Raw genomic sequence first — 16,818 nt, 5'->3', positions numbered from 1 at the left:
GCTCCAGCAGTGGCAGGCTGACCTCCAAAATAACACTTTGTATTCTATTCTATTACACCTGTGGTCTATTTGTAAGTCTTTACCAGAACTGTAGTATTTAAGGGCTGAATCTGCACATTTTGATTGAATTTCCAGCATAGCACACGCTCTCCTAGTTGATACCTTGTGAATGCTGATGCAGTAATGTGACTTGAATGAATAAATGAATCTAATAAAGAAATGCAATTGATGTGGAAAAGATATGATCTAGTTAGAGAACAAATAGGCTCTGATTTAGCCACAAAATACTAGAAGGGGAAATTTCCTGGTTGGACTCCTTAGACAGAAGTTTTGGATAGTGGCCCAAGATTCATGCATTTCACATGTATGTGTCAAAAACCCATGATTCATCAAGCACTCTTCTTATTCACTGGGAATTCAGAAAACAGCAACACAGAAAAAAAATCTTATTGGAAAGGGACAGATAAGAAATAAAAATAAAAAATAAAGCAAGTCACGTTTTCAGTTGTTATCATGTGTTTTGGCGGGGATGGGGTGGGGAATTAAACCAGAATGGAGGGATATGGTAGTGAGAACCTGATAAATGGGGCTGTGCACAGATTTAAATAGGCTACTCACAATCAGTCTCTGTGAGATAGGGAACATTCTGGAAGAAATAAGAAAGCCATGCGAGTGAGTATCTGGGGGAGGAGTGATCCAGCAGATGGAATATCAAGTTCAAATCCTGAGGCAAAAGTAAACCTATTCAAAGAACGGCGAGGTGGTTGGGGTGGGGGTGGGGGGAAGAGACGAGAGTGAAGGAGATAGAGAGGAAGCCATACTAGATACATTAACAGCAGGATAAGAGTGAAGCTCTCTTAGGACATTAAAAGCATTTTGTGACAATTTTAACTTTTGCTCCAAAGTAAATGGAAGCCATTGGAAGAACAGGAGAGTGACATGGTCTGACATATTTTAGTGGGATCCTTCTGGTGGTTCTATTGAGATTGGACTGAATGGGAACAAGAGAGGAGAAGGATGGCCACTTAGACACTGAGGTAATGCAGGCAAAGAAGATGAAAACTTGAACCAGTGCTGTAGTCACAGAGGTAAAGAGGCTGATTTCAACTTAGTTTCCATGCTCCTTAGGTTATTCTCATAAGACCATTCTCCTTGTAGAGTAATTGGGTCACAGCATGACCTACCAGCTCCGTCCAAGTATATCTTCTCTGGGATCCTTCTAATTTCAGCACAACCAAAATGAGAAATGAAATTGCCTAATTACCACTTATTCCCCCCAACCTTTAGCACAACATCTAGCACACATACGTTGATTGGGTGCATGGATGGATAGATGGATAGATGGATGGATGGATGAATGGATGCATAATCCGATTGACTTAGAATTTAAGCATTACTCATCTTGCTATTTCTCACCATTCAGTGCAATTTGTATTCTTGGAGGCGTGAATAGAGAACAATCGCAAGTGCTGATTGTTGCAAATGTGCTGCTGTAAAGCTGGGCTACAAAGACAGCCATTTTGTCCTGTCTGGTGATAAATAGGCACAGTTTGAGTAATGGCAATTAGCGCCAGAATTCAACTGGTGAGTCACAGCGAACACCACTTGAGTGAACTGATGGATTGTAATCATGACTATTCCTCATTTGGAAGCCTGGGGACTTAATGCTTTTGTTTGCCTGTTTTCTCTCTGGCACAGTCTGCGAGCCTAGAATGAAAAGATTATTATCTTTAACCAACATCTCGTATTCTTCAATTTTCATCAAGCTTTTCACATTTTCATATCAAGAAAGCTGAAAATGATTTTTATGTATCTAAGAATAACTCACTGACATTTTTGCAATGTTGCCTGTAAAAAAATAATATACAGACCTTTTTAGAAAAGTCGTCTTGTATTAACTTCATAAAGCAAGGATATATCAGTTCTTTCTCTTCCAAAAATAAATTGAAGCCAGTGTCCCTGTTTTGACGAAAATGATTTTATGTGCACTCAAATACAATGTTCTCTAACCGGGGGTTAAAATAAAATTCTACCATAAATCTTGAAACTTTATAAATTCTGTCAATATTGGATCACCCGCTTGAAGAACAATGTCTTTTTTTAGGCATTCCTCATAAATTTTATCTCTTAATTTTCCTATAAACAGGTTGGTGTGTTTTGCGATCAAGCACCTTAAGTGTATATTTTTATGGGTCTCGGGGTCATTTTAAAATTAGACTAACAAACAGCAAAGGCAGTTGATGTGGATAAACCTTAGGAGAATAAATATAAGAACAAAGGGAGAAGAAAATAATGTGCATCTGCTGCAAGGAAAGATACTGCTGAATACTGATTAGGAAAGTGGTCTGGGAGTTGTTGGAGAAAACCTCTAAAGCATGCAGCTTAATGTACAGCTGCGTTGAAAGGGCAGGGAGAATGCTAGATCCTATGGCTGGGTTGAAACAATATAAATCAGATTTTGCATCATTAATCTAAGCTCAAGTGCTAACGTCACCTAAAGAATTGTTCTCTACTTTGCTCCTGGTCAAGAGAGGAGCAAAACAATGCATTTGCTGCTGAAATGGTGTAGTAAAAAGGCAGCTACCTGAATTTAGTGGTCTGAGGTTGGCAAGTGGAGCGGTGGGAGGGCGGGGGGAGAGGAAGATTCACAGCCCTGCTGGTAACTGCAAACTAAGATGGGTGTCGCTGCCCTTTCTCTGCAGATGGGCCACTGGGAGTTAAACAAACGAGAGATATCATCGAGTTCATATTAAACTGAACCCCAAGCCACTTGAGCCAGACTCAATGGAGACTTCCATTCCCCCCAAACCCTCAGATTTCTACCCTTTCCAGTTTATCCAGTCTTTCTCCAGAGGATAATTTGCTGCCTCCCTTGACAGGTAGTTCTCTCTGTTTGGTTTTCTTTCTTTCTTCTTTGTTTTATTTGCCTCTTATTTGTTTGTTATGAGAACTAAACAAGATAATAAGTATTTTAAATATTAACACATTTCCTGGTACATACTAAATGCTCAATTATATGCATTGTTCTTCAAACAACCAGTAATTCTTACCTTTTCTTTATCTCATTTCAGTCCATTTTATCTGGCCATTCTTCCAGTGTCTTGGAGTACAGAAACAAAATTTCAGAGCTGAAAGCCTCTGCTGATAATATGATTTACAGATATAAAAACCGAGTCTCAAGGGAAAACATAACCCCAAATCTCAGAGCTGGTGCTTCTGTGAGAACTTCTCTCCCATTTTCTATATCGCCAACTTGAATCTTTAGTTTAGGTTTTGTATATGGGGATAAAGACACCAGGTTCTCTGAATTCTGTCTTGGAAGTGTTTTTCCTATCCATCATGCTGTCATGCCCTCCAACCCCATCCTGCTGCCATAGCAACATCATGCTTGGATCATTGCAATATCTTCCTAGCTCATTTCTTGGCCCTTCTCTTTCTTTGAATCTTACTCACCATGGAAGGTCACACTTTTGGAGCCATGCCACCTCTGCTGTTACTCCAATCCTTCATCAGTTCCCACTCTGACATTCATATAAACACAAATTCCTTTGCCTCATTCTGAATACTCATCATCATTGACTGCCTCTTCCTACTAAACTCTCCTCCAACACATTCCTCAATGCCAGCTGGCCCACTGTTCTCAGTGTATAATAAGTAACAATTGTGACCATTGATGTGAATGTGCTTAAGTGTTTCCGCTGCTGGATTATGTTATATTTATTATAGTATAGTATGGTTTGGTATAGTTTACCACATTATGTATATGTATTATTATTATATTTCTTTCTTATCTTTCTTGTTCATTCATCTTTAGTCCAAGGTAATATAGAATTGAGAAACTGAGTGAAAGTTCCAGAAAATCCCAGAAAGTTGTTATGTGTCTCTCTATATAAGTATATATATGCTTGTGAACAAGCATGCTAGCATTTTTTTCTCTGAATTATTATGCCAAAAGTAATACCCTTTTTTTTAAAAAAATTATTTATTTATTTGACAGAGAGAGAGATCACAAGTAGGCAAAGAGGCAGGCAGAGAGAGTGGGGAAGCAGGCTCCCTGCTGAGCAGAGAGCCCAATGAAGGGCTCAATCCCAGGACTCTGAGATCATGACGTGAGCTTAAAGCAGAGGCTTAACCCACTGAGCCACCCAGGCGCCCCCAAAAGTAATATCCTTAACCATTTTGTAAGTAAAAATTCATATGAGGGTAGGTTCAAAACAAAACAAAAATCAAAGGAATTCTTATCTCTGAAGTTTCCCTACTTGCAGGATTCATTCTTTGATATTTTAAAAAATGGATTTATTTAGCTTGATAAATAAGAGTTACTATCTGATATCCTCTCTGTGCTTGCAAATTGATTTTTTAATGAACTGGTGCAAAATCTCTTTGAATCTTTCTGGTAACATTACCCTTTTCACCTTTGTAAATCAGAGTTGACAGTGTTACACAATGCTGCGGACAGCAGGATGTGGAGTAAAAGATACGGCCCTTGAATTGGTGGTCATATCCATACAGAGCCAGAACCATCAACAGATCACCAGAGATCTCCCCTTCTGGGAACTTTTGGCATATAAGTGCTTCCTAGTGTCTTTATGACTATGTTTCTGGTTTTCAGGTATTATGCAAAATATCACAGCACTGGATATATTCATGGAGGATGCTTTAGATATCAATGTACCTAACACACATACCAAATTTAAAATGATCTTTAAAATATTGGTAATATTGGCGGGTGGGATGGCAGTTAGGTGAGGCATGCCAAGAGCCTCCAGTGCCTCTGCTGCCCCATGAGAAAGCCATCGGTGTGGGGGCGACCTGGTGTGATGCTCTTGTTATGATGCTGTCTCCTACCAACCTGGTTACTGGAATCTCCAGTAGTAAAGTGAAGTACTTAAGGCTTTCCAGTACAGATGATGCCTACACATTGGCCGTGAGTTTAAGAAAAAACACTCTTGAGCGCCTGGGTGGCTCAGTGGGTTAGAGCCTCTGCCTTCTGCTCAGGTCATAACCCCAGGGTCCTGGGATCGAGCCCCGCATGGGGCTCTCTGCTCAGCAGGGAGCCTGCTTCCTCCTCTCTCTCTGCCTGCCTCTCTGCCTCCTTGTGATCTCTCTCTCTGTCAAATAAATAAATAAAATCTTAAAAAAGAAAAAGAAAAAAACACTCTTAAGATCCCATACGAAACCATTGCACTTACTACAGTGCTGTTTTTTATGGGTGCCTTTTTCATCATAGGCTCCCTCCTGCTGGCTGTATCAACAAAGGGCAGGCTGGAACATTCAGTCCTGATCATTGGCGTCCTGGTGTTCCTGCCAGAATTTTACCACCCGAGCATCTCCTACTATGTATCCAAAGGCTACTGAGGTTACTCTTACCGATGACCTTCCAGATTTTGACAACTAGTGCCCACCCTCAACACTGAGCAGATGAGTCACAGATGGGACTGAAGCCAGCTTTAAGGTATCGAGCAGAAACTGTGGCAAAGGACTGAGGAATTCTGCAGTTTTCAGTTGTTAAACAAAAGAATGGCCAGATTTTATGGGTCCATCCCCAAGTTATCACCTGAGCTTATAGTCACAAATTAACTAATTAGGACATGCTCTATTTTTCATCTCCTGGCCCTGGCAACAGCTGACAAGTTTTTCTGCATGCACATGTATCTTGCAAGAGTAGCAGTGTTAATGGTATGGGAAAGCCAGAAGTTATTCTGTAGTGGAAGGTGTTATTACTACCACCTTTCCTATAGTTTAGCATTTCTTTGAAATAGTCCTCATTGTCAGTTTGTTCTGGTGGCAAATGGAAGAATTCAGTATGCCAATTTCATATTGCTGGTAATTTATTTTGAAACCTGGTAATATATTTGAAATTTATACTTAGAAAACATCTAAGTATCTTATTCCTACACTCATCTCTAGCTTTGTATTCTAGTGGAAAACCTTGGCAAAATCAAGTACCAGTGTGCATGCATCTGTAACATTTTTTACTTGTTTTCTTACTAACAGCAGCCAGGACTTTTTTTTAAACCTCAGAGTGAGTTTCCGAAAGGTAAACACTTCCTCTGTTCACTAGTCATTGGTCAGCTTTGATTTGGTTCACCAGTAAACTGGCCAGCATATAATTTGGGTCATTTTTTTCTTTGTAGAGATGCTCGTGTATCATGCCTTTAAGGACTGGACTTTCAGATGTTTCCTAAGGGGAAAAAATGTAGATAAATTGTTATTATTTAGAGATTATAAGCCCATCATTAGCACCTTGTATCATGATGCCATTCTGCTAGAGATCCCAAGAGTTGTCCTGGATCCTTAGAGGACTAGACTGCCTTAGTTTGATTCTGTCTTCCTAGCTTGCGAAACGTGACATATTCAAAAGAAAGTAAAATGCCAAACTCTAGGCCATTTTGTGAAGAGATGAAGACTGAGCAGTGCGGCCGCATCGTTGACCTCGAGCAGCAGTTGACTTCTCCACGTAGAACCTGGGAGCAATCTCTTGATTGCTTGATTGAAGAGAATCCAATCTCTTCTCCCTTCCCTGTCCTGTGAGATTTTTTTTGGTCTTCAGCTACATCTTTCGGCTTTGTGAGGAATCTTAACATCAAAGAAGATAGCCAGCAATGTTACCAAGACAGATCCTCACTCCATGAACTCCCGTGTATTCATTGGGAATCTAAATGCTCTTGTGGTTAAGAAATCTGATGTGGAGGCCATCTTCTGGAAATACGGCAAAATTGTGGGTTCATAAGGGCTTGCCTTTGTTCAGTATGTTAATGAGAGAAATGCCCGGGCTGCTGTGGCAGGAGAGGATGGCAGAATGATTGCTGGCCAGGTTTTAGATATTAATCTGGCTTCAGAGCCAAAGGTGAACTGAGGAAAAGCAGGTGTGAAATGATCTGCAGCAGAGATGCATGGGTCAGTACCAGAACACCCTTTTCCATCCCCTCTACTCAGCTCCTATTATGACTTGGACGATGACTTTCAATGAAGTTATTATGACAAGCACATATTCCTCCTCCTCCTCCTCCTCCTGCTAGGGCTGTAGTTCCTTCAAGATGCCAGTGTGTATTAGGAAACACCTCACGAAGGGGCAAAAGTGGCTTCAATTCTAAGAGCAGACAGTGAGGATCTTCTTCCAAGTCTGGAAAGTTGAAAGACGATGACCTTCAGACCATTAAGAAGGAGTTGACCCAGATAAAACAAAAAGTGGATTCTCTACTGGAAATCCTGGAAAAAATTGGAGAAAAAACAGAGCAAACAAGGAGAGGTGAAGAATGGTAAGTCAGCAGAGGAGCAGAGCAGCAGCTCCCTGAAGAAAGAGGAGACTGATGTGAAGATGGAGTCTGGGGGCGGGTACAGATGACTCTGCTGAGGAGGGGGACCTACTGGATGAAAATGATAATGAAGATCAGGGGGATGGCCAGCTGGAGTTGATCAAGGACGATGAAAAAGAGGATGAGGAGGGAGAGGATGACAGAGACAGCACCAATGGTGAGGATGACTCCTAAGCACATAGGGGTTGCCATTATGTGCCCCATTATTTCTTTACCTCAGTGCTTGTCTAAGATCAAAATATTTACCAGATCCTCTCCCCTAGTGTCTTCTCTCTGCTCACTGTTTTCCCCATCCTTGTCCTTCCCATGTTCATTAATTCATATTGCCCTGCGCCTAGTCCCATTTTTGGTTCCTTTGACTCTCCTAGTAGTTATATTAAGTCTTATTTGATACCTCTTTATGACTTACAAGCAAAAAGGATGTGTGATTTTTATCAGCTGTCTCCAAAATAATCTCTCATTATGCAGAGAGCACAGTTCTTTCCATTCATCCATGAGCTCAGTAGTTGCTTCCCTAACTGCAGAGGCAGTCGCATTAGTTGAGTAGCACCTGAGAGCAGCTTCGAGTTAGAGGTATGTGTGTTATACCCTGCATAAAACTGCTATGTGGGGCTGGTCAACACAAGTGTACCAGTGTACTTTTGTGAATGAGAGTTGGCATGTCAAATGTGTCCTCTAGAAAAATAATTAGTGTAATAATCTTAAGATTTGTTTTCTAAAGTTGATACTGTGGGATTTTTTTGTGAACAGCCTGATGTTTGGGACCCTTCTTTCTCAAAATAAACAAGTCCTTATTAAACCAGGAATTTGAGGGAAAAAAACAAACCTGGTTTTAAAAAAATGCCTAAATCTAAAAAGTAAAATAATAAAATAAATTATTGTTAATATTAAAGTCATAATTGGGGCGCCTGGGTAGCCCAGTTGGTTAAGCGTCTGATTCTTGATCTCCGTTTGGGTCTTGATCTCAGGGTCATGAGTTCAAGCTCCACGTTGGGTTCCACACTGGGCATGAAGCCTACTTAAAAAAAATTTTTTTAAATAAAAATAAATAATAAAAAATATAGTTACTACTGACTTCTTCCCATGCAAAGGCAGAGATAGTTTCACCTCACCTGAAAGCAAAATTTAAAGGTATGATTTGTTAAACTTATAAAATCCTCATGTGTTATAAAGTATACTCTAGGATGTGCTAACCTAGCAGACCATTCAGTGTTTGAATCTGGACTGAAGTTCACTGCATGGGATACTCTGTTTCCAAGTTCTTACTTGCCGAGTGACTTGACCTTGAGTTGTTCCCAGCTCCAACCTCACAAAGAAAAAGGACTAACTGATACCAAATGAACTCTGTGGTGATAAACTATAAGATAGTGTTATTTTTGAAAATTCAAAGGATAGTTCTTAACATTTTATCTGACACTGGAAGAAGCGTACCACAATGTAAAAGTAGACCTTTTGGTCCTTAAACTTTGAAATAATATAAATATTTGAAATGATATAAATGTATTATTCCTACCAACTTAGCAAAATGTATTTTTATTTTGGTATATAATGGTACTTTCCAGGATTGTATTTCACAGTGGACTGCAGCAATATCACCAGGATTTCATTACGTGTTCATTAATTTTATTTATAACTAATGCTGTTCTGGGCTTATTTTCTTTTTTCTTTTTTTTTTTTTAAAGATTTTATTTATTTATTTGACAGAGAGAGATCACAAGCAGGCAGAGAGGCAGGCAGAGAGAGAGGAGGAAGCAGGTTCCCTGCCGAGCAGAGAGCCCGATGCGGGGCTCGATCCCAGGACACTGAGATCATGACCTGAGCCGAAGGCAGCGGATTAACCCACTGAGCCACCCAGGCGCCCCCTGGGCTTATTTTCAATGTAAGGTAGAATATGTTTCTACATTTTCTGAATTGGAATTACAAATTACAAATTTCCAGGATAATATTAAAGAATTATTTAAATATATAAGATATAAAGCATTTTGGTAGTTCAAGGTGTATTTTTTTCCCTGAAATAAATTAAGTAAATTCTATCCATGTCCTATGTTATTCAGGAATTAGAGCTCTCAGTGAGAGAACATCATAGAGTCTGATGTCCTGGATTGAAACCAGGCTCAATAATTTTGTAGCTATGTTACTTTACAGGAGTTACATATTTTAACTCAACCTCAGTTACTTCTTCTGGATAGTATATGAAATATAAGTATCTGCCAGGTTGGTTAATTATGTGCTGCACATAATAGGTTCTCAATAAAATTGGCTACTATAATTGTTTTATTTCGATTTTTTTTTTCTATTGCATGCAATCTCAACCTTGTTACTCTTCATTTGCCCTTTGTTTCTACTAATTTTCTTATAATTCTGCATTTTTTACATATTGCTCCTCCTCTTTGTTTAACTCCTTAAATCTAGAATACAAATTACATTCCTAATTTTTTTCTGCCTTCCTTGCAATGTCTTAGTTATGACAGTCAATGATTTGTTGAATTCAAGTTTATCCATTGAAATTTGGATGTGGGTCATGATGTGGTTCAGTTGTTAACCTGTAAAGGATTGGTAGTTTTAGCACATTTTCCTCTTTGAAGAGTATTGCACATTTTCCCCGGTCACAAGGGTAGAATTTAAACTGGGCTGGACTTGCTATATGAAATCTGCCTTAGGTATAAATTTGTGTCAGGAATTTAGGAAATCCAGGTCGAATAGAGATTTCCCAAATTTTCTAATAGACTTAGCAAAAAATAGTTTTTCTTCACTCATCTGTAAAATATGAAAAATAATACACCTCTTCATAACATTCTTTGAATAGGAATGGATGTTAAACGACTTAAAAATGTCTTGGCCTAAAGTAAATTTTCAGTAAATATAGTTGAATACCAGCTATTATTACTGTTATTACCATTGGTATCATCTTTATCCAGGATTGCAAGGATGGCAGGTTATGCGTATGTAGCTTCAGAGACCATCTTGCTCATCACATAAGGAATGTCTGAACAAAAACGTAAAGCCAAGGAAAATAAATTCTTACGGATGAAGAAAGAGATAGTGGCCAAAGCTTACTGCCTGAGTCCATAGATCCAACCATGCCTGAATGCCAGGATATTCTATTGGAATTCTGAAATAAATGAGCCAATAAATTTCCTTTAAAAAAATAATGTGAGCTTTGTGTTTTCTCATTGTCACCAGAAGAATATTAAATGATCTTTCCACTAAACCACGTAGCAATCAAATGAGCAATTTTCTGGCAAATTTGATTAATTTGAAAGACAAACTTGATATTCAAGACTGGATCTCTCTCTCTCTCTCTTACACACACACACACACACACACACACACACACACACACACACACACACACACACACACATATGCAAGATATCTTCTGCCTACATTATCCAGATAATCTCTTCAGTTAAATACTTGACTCTATCTGCATAGCCATAGTGAATTAAGAATGGAAATGATGCTGAAATAGATGAAAATTTAGGATCATTACCATTGTTCCATGTAATTAGGAGACCCAGAATGACCAATGAAGATCTGCACTTAACTATCATCGTGACTTGATATTCTGGTTGTTCTCATTCAGTGTAAGCAAAGAAAACAAGCTCCTTTAAAAAAACAAAACATATGGGGCTTGTAGAGATAAAGAATTACAAATCTTGGGGTGCCTGGCTGGTTCAGTCTGTAGAGCCTGTGACTTGATCTCAGGGTCATGGACTTGTGAGTTCAAGACCCACAGTGGGCATGGAGTATACTTTAAAAAAAAAAATTACAAGTTTTAATATCCCTAGTCCTAGTCTAAGCCTGAGGAAGTAAGTGGTCTGGGGCATAAAATGGTGATTTGTGTCTTGTGCATATCGCATAACTTGGCTCATTAAACAACTAAAAATAAACCTTCATTTTTCCATTGGTTACTTGGAAATCTCATAATTAATTAAATTCAGGTAAGCTATGTTCAGAAGTTTCCTAAATCAACAATTTTCTTAATAACTTCTACATGAATGCTGCTATATTTTAATTTGCATTTATTTGGATTTATAGCCACTCAAGGTAAAAATAGATTATTTGCTATTAGGCAATTTCCACTGTTAACAATGCCCATATTTTTGATTAGCATTCATATACCTTACAGATTTTTAATTCAAAGCTAATTTTACCAGATAAAGTTCTTTAAATAGGAATATTTCTATTCTGTACCTTTTCTCAATAAAATTTTATTCATACATATTCATGTAATGCCAACAATTTCTTTGCCAGACATTTCTCTATATAACACTTGGACATTGTCTGTAATCTGCTACAATAATAATCTGTTATATTATAATAACAATAATAATAATAATCTGTTACATTATAATCTGTAATAGCCAATACTGTAAAAAAGCTAATATTTCTCAGAACATATCAGCTAGTTTTTCCCCCAAATTACAAACTATTTAAAAGTTAGTATTATAGGGATACCTGGGTGGCTCAGTCGGCTAAGCATCTGCCTTTGGCTCAGGTCATGATCCCAGGGTCCTGGGATCAAGTCCCACATCAGGCTCCTGCTAAGCAAGGAGCCTGCCTTTTCCTCTGCCTGCCACTCTCCCTGCTTGTGCACTCTCTCTCTCTCTCTGATAAATAAATAAAATCTTTTTAAAAAGGTTAGTATTATAAATTGACGTAAGAGGTAAATAAAGAGCTACTTTTTCTTAGTGAGTCTTATTTTACATGTATGTGTGTGTGTGTGCGCACGCGCATGTGACTAGAATCAGTTGAGAGGTGGTTTGAAATATCACCTTGAATTAGTCCTTTCACATATTCACAAATCAGCATGAAAAATGTTTCCAATTATTTGTGAAAAACTAGTCTGCATTTAGCTTGTGGATGCCAGGCTAGCATATTTCCCAAAACATGCAGGAGCTTTTGTTTTCATTGCTTTCTTCCACGGATTCCCCTCTGTCTCCTTTTAATGCTGTTCTTACTCATTTCTACTTTTTTCCTCGGGTTGGTTCTCTTTCTTTTTCTCTCGCACTATATCATTTTCTCTTAAGACAGTCGGTGGCATTTGAAGACAAGATTTAACTATTAGCACAATCTTGCCTTTGCGTGGCCACCTTTCCCCCAAGGAATTGGCTTTCCTTTGAAATTGGCTTTAGATCTGACAAGGCCTCTGCAGTTTCACATTACTGCAAGCCCAATAGAGAAAATGAAGCCAAGAAATTTGATCAGGTTATCCTAGGGCAAAAGAAAAGGTTGGTTTGGAAAAATGCTTAATTTCCATGATCCAGCAGGGATTTATAAACTGATTCTCCTGAGGAAATCAGAATCTGGTTTTCCATTTATCCATCCAGTTTTTCCGAATTACCAGCACTAGGTGGTTTTAAAGATAAGGAATTGGAATGGATTCTGAATGTCGAATTCAATTCCTGATATGAGGTTATCTTAAAACATGGGTCAGAGCAGCAAGCCCCCTCACCTCACCTCCCCCCACCACCACCTCAACTACCACCACCAAACATTCTGTATCTTTCTGAAGTTTTTAGTAGATTTCCCCTAGAAAAATCTTGGAAGCAACTTAAACCCTTCAGAGTAAGAGACAATGTTAACCAAAGGTCAAAAAGGAGATACTAGGTTAATTGAGAAAGGATTTGCAAAGAGTTTTTTTTTTTTTCTATCTTGTATCTTTTATCATTTTTCTTGTTTCATAAGGGGAGTGTTGAACAACAGGCTGTTTCTTTAAGCAATAAGGAGAAAATAAATCTACACCTTTCCTTACATCATTAAATGTAAGATGAGCTAATATGCATAGACTCTTGGGGCCTGTTACTGCCTTTGAAAATGATCAACATTCAACACCATGATTTTTCTGCTTTGTGTTTCTTAATGTTATATTTCTGATGAGTAATAGATTCAAGAGTAAATAATTTAATTTTGTAAAGGAATTAGATGTGTTATGTTGTGTCCATTGCCTAGCATTCTTATAACCTTTTAATACAAATTTGAGTTACACGTGGAAAATTGGAAGCAACATCTCTTTCTTCATTTGCACAGAACCAATTTAAATTTGTCATTCTAGTGTCCTCAGTGCAGGAGCTTGCAAAAGGAGCTTGCCTTTTGCATTACTCAGACTATAAAGGCAAATGTGGGGGTGTCACGCCAAATGCAGGTGAAGAGGAGGATGCTAATTAAGAACCATCATTCAATGTCATTTCTACATTAGATTAAGAAAAATCCATTAGAACACCCTATCTTATTTTTCTGGAGAGGTCATGAACCAGGCTACTAACCTCATCAAAACAAACAGCCATAATCACTCTTTATCCACTTCACCACCATTCAAGCTACATTTAGGTCTCATTTGCCTCTCACCAATATGTTTTCTAAATGCATTGTAAGCATTTCGTCATTTTGAAGAACTTACCACAACAGCGTCATACATCTTTGCCCACATGCATTTTTGTCAAACTGAGACAGTTCATTGGAAATGTAAGGAAGGATTTTCTCTTTGGGCCCAGAGACTAATTTTCCTTCTATAGACTGCCCAGAATACACCCGAGGAGGAGAAGTTTTATGGATGGAGTCTTTAGCTCTTGTTAACTTGCTAAGATCTCCATGGAAAGAGTAAGATTCAACTGTATTTATGCAGATCTAATTTTGTTACTTAAACCAAACCAATTTGGATAACCATTTGGATTTTTTTTGTTACCGCATTGATCATAAAATTAGTCTTTCAACAGGGCCAACCCCTTAAGCACATGGTCACCACCTCACTGTTTAATTTTCTACTGAACTCAGAAAATATATTACTAATTAATGATCCAGACTTAATAGTAATATTGATTTAGAAATAATGCTATTTCTACATAAGTAAAGTGAAGTTCAGAGTACAATTAACAGGATCATTTAGAAAGGAAAACTATTTGAATTTGGTGTGCTAAAATTTGGTATGAATTACTTAGATGACTACCTCTGTTATTTACTTGGTATAGATACAGTTTAAATCATGGCATTAAAATGAATGGCCAGGATTTTCTTTTAAATGAGTAAAGAAATGTAATGTTTCAGATACTTAGTTTAGATAACTTCAAATTCCTAATTTTATGTCTATAGATAGTTTCTAATTTTATATATATGCAGTTATATGTGTGTACATATATATGTATATACTATATATATGTACATACATAGTCAAACAAACATGAATAGGTAATTTGTATAATTGGTGATTATAATACTTTATATAATCTGTTCACTCTGTAAAAAAGAAGCAAAACATATTTTGATAGTCATATATGTCTGACATCTTATGCAAGAGGAGAAAAATAATTGAGAGTGAAATATGTGTATATATATATATGTGTGTATATGTATATTATATATATATATATATGTAGTGAAAATAGAATACAAACTTTAATTTTGGATAATTTTTCCTTTCTTTTTTCAGTAAATGGCTATTCATCTTAGTATGTGAGCATGAGGGGTGCCTGGGTGGCTCAGTGGTTTAAAGCCTCTGCCTTCGGCTTGGGTCATGGTCCCAGGGTCCTGGGATCAAACCCCACATGGGGCTCTCTTGCTCAGCAGGGATCCCGCTTCCCACCCCCCCTCTCTGCCTACTGGTGATCTCTCTCTCTGTCAAATAAATAAACAAAATCTCTTAAAAAAATTAAAAATTAAAAAATATATGGGCATGATAGTCTTCTTAGATAAAGTTGATAATAGTCAACATTTCTCCATTTGATTTGTGCATCATTTTGTGTAGTGTGCACATATGCACCACACACTAGATAGTCGATACTATGTGTGTTACAGAGGGAACTGACACATGATTCTTTCATCAACTGAAGGTGAGCGGAATGCTGGCAACACACAGAGACTAAGGTGAAATTGCCTAACATGCATCTGCTGGTAGCCAGCCGAACTGATGTGTTTCTGTTCTATGCAGAATAGACTAGAATGGACTTCCATGAAGTCCATAAGTGAGATGTTCACGGAGAGACAAATTTCTATGCAAGTATGCAGAGGTTATGTACTGTATGTATAAAATCCCTAGAATCAGCAGACAGACTCAGATTCCTATGTGCTTTCTACTTTTTAGCTGTTGACTTTGCGGAAGATATGCAACTCTGTAAGTTTCTGTGTGTTTTTGTTTTTCTTTTGTTTTGTTTTGTTTTGCTTCTGTAAAATGAGGTAAGTACTTGTAGGTATTAAGGATGAATTTGAAGAATAAACGAGGTAACATATGTCACGCATTTAGCACAGTACCTAACATAATAATTATTACAGTCATGACAATACAAAACAGAATACAACTAGTATAAATGAAACCCAAATTGCTGTGGAAGTTCAGAGGGAAGTTTCTGTGGAACACCTTGGGAGATCAAAAGCATTCTAGTGGAGAGTTAAAAGGTACACTGACTGAAGATTAATCAATGTGACAGCACAGGTGTTCCAGAAGCAGTGAGTGGAGAAATTAAATGCTGAGTGAGTGTTAGGGAAACCAGATGTGATTTAGGGGACTAAACGTGGTTAAATTTGAATGAAAGAAGTATTAGGACAGAAGACTAGAAACACGAGTTTAAAACACAATCTTCTAGGCTTTTGAATGACAGGCATAAAGTTATGATCTTTATTTTATAGGACAGTTGAAAGACTGTTGATATTCAAAACATTGGTGGGATAGATTGGAGATGAAGAGAAGTACATACAGGAGGACAATTTAGAAGACATTTACTAAAGTCTACCCTCAAAGAATGGGGTCACGGACTAGATGGCAGTAGAAGTGGGGATGAAGGGACAGAAATGAAAGATAATTCTGGAATAAAGATAATCAGACTTGGCAAATATGGGAGGCAATGCAAAGGAAGGTAGCAAGGGTTAAAGACTGGGTGGTTCCTGGTGCTGGTTATGGGCTGGATTCATATTTTGAAGCTTTACCCCCAAAACCACAGAATGTGACTGTATCTGGAGGTAGGGCCTTTAAAGAGGTCATTAGGTTAAAATGAGGCCACTATAGTCGGCCCCCATCCAGTATGACTAGTGTCCCTAAAAGAAGAGGAAAGTTGGCCACACAGATACCAGGAATGCACACACACAAAAGAAAGATCATATATGAATCCAGCAGGAAGGTGGCTGTCTGCAAGCCAAGAAGAGAGGCCACAGAAGAAACCAAGCTCTCAACACATTGATTTAGGCCTTCCAGCCTCCAGTATAGTGAGCCAACAAACTTCTGTTGTTTAAGTCACCCAGTCTGTAGTGTTTTGATACAGCAGCCTTAGCAAAGTCATACAATGTCACTCACAGAAATAGAGAAAATAGTTGTAGTGTATATTCAGATAGATGTAGATAATTACTATAAGCAGAGGCATCTCAACATGACTCATAGTTTACATGTTAAGATATTGAATGACTATCTTCTTATAATCTTATGGTTATATTATAAAGGTTAAAAATATAATGCTGTCATTTTATTTTGGGAAGAATGCTTATCTTATAGGCAGAATTAGAGTAATTATGC

The 16,818-nt window shown here is 37.9% G+C and overlaps 1 protein-coding gene and 1 pseudogene across 1 annotated transcript; both read left to right on the top strand.

The window, feature by feature from the left end:
- The first annotated feature begins 4,831 nt into the window (after window positions 1-4,831).
- LOC125088866 (transmembrane protein 230-like) lies at window positions 4,832-5,358 on the top strand. The gene is made up of 2 exons (XM_047710487.1): window positions 4,832-4,931; window positions 5,150-5,358. The coding sequence occupies exons 1-2, from the start codon at window positions 4,832-4,834 to the stop codon at window positions 5,356-5,358; spliced, it is 309 nt and encodes a 102-aa protein (XP_047566443.1).
- A 1,044-nt stretch (window positions 5,359-6,402) lies between these two features.
- On the top strand, window positions 6,403-7,493 carry LOC125104882 (heterogeneous nuclear ribonucleoprotein C-like; annotated as a pseudogene).
- Window positions 7,494-16,818: the final 9,325 nt, after the last annotated feature.

The sequence above is a fragment of the Lutra lutra genome, chromosome 1, assembly GCF_902655055.1.
Source record: "Lutra lutra chromosome 1, mLutLut1.2, whole genome shotgun sequence".
NCBI lineage: Eukaryota > Metazoa > Chordata > Mammalia > Carnivora > Mustelidae > Lutra > Lutra lutra.
The sequence above is the reverse complement of the archived record's forward strand: the minus strand, read 5'-3'. Positions and strand labels throughout refer to the sequence as shown.

Bases quoted from the DNA above. Each gene is read 5' to 3' on its own strand.
- LOC125088866 (XM_047710487.1), top strand. From the start codon at position 4,832: ATGATGCTGTCTCCTACCAACCTGGTTACTGGAATCTCCAGTAGTAAA. The intron at 4,932-5,149 runs GTTTAAGAAAAA...AAAAAGAAAAAG, and splicing joins TGCCTACACATTGGCCGTGA to AAAAAAACACTCTTAAGATC.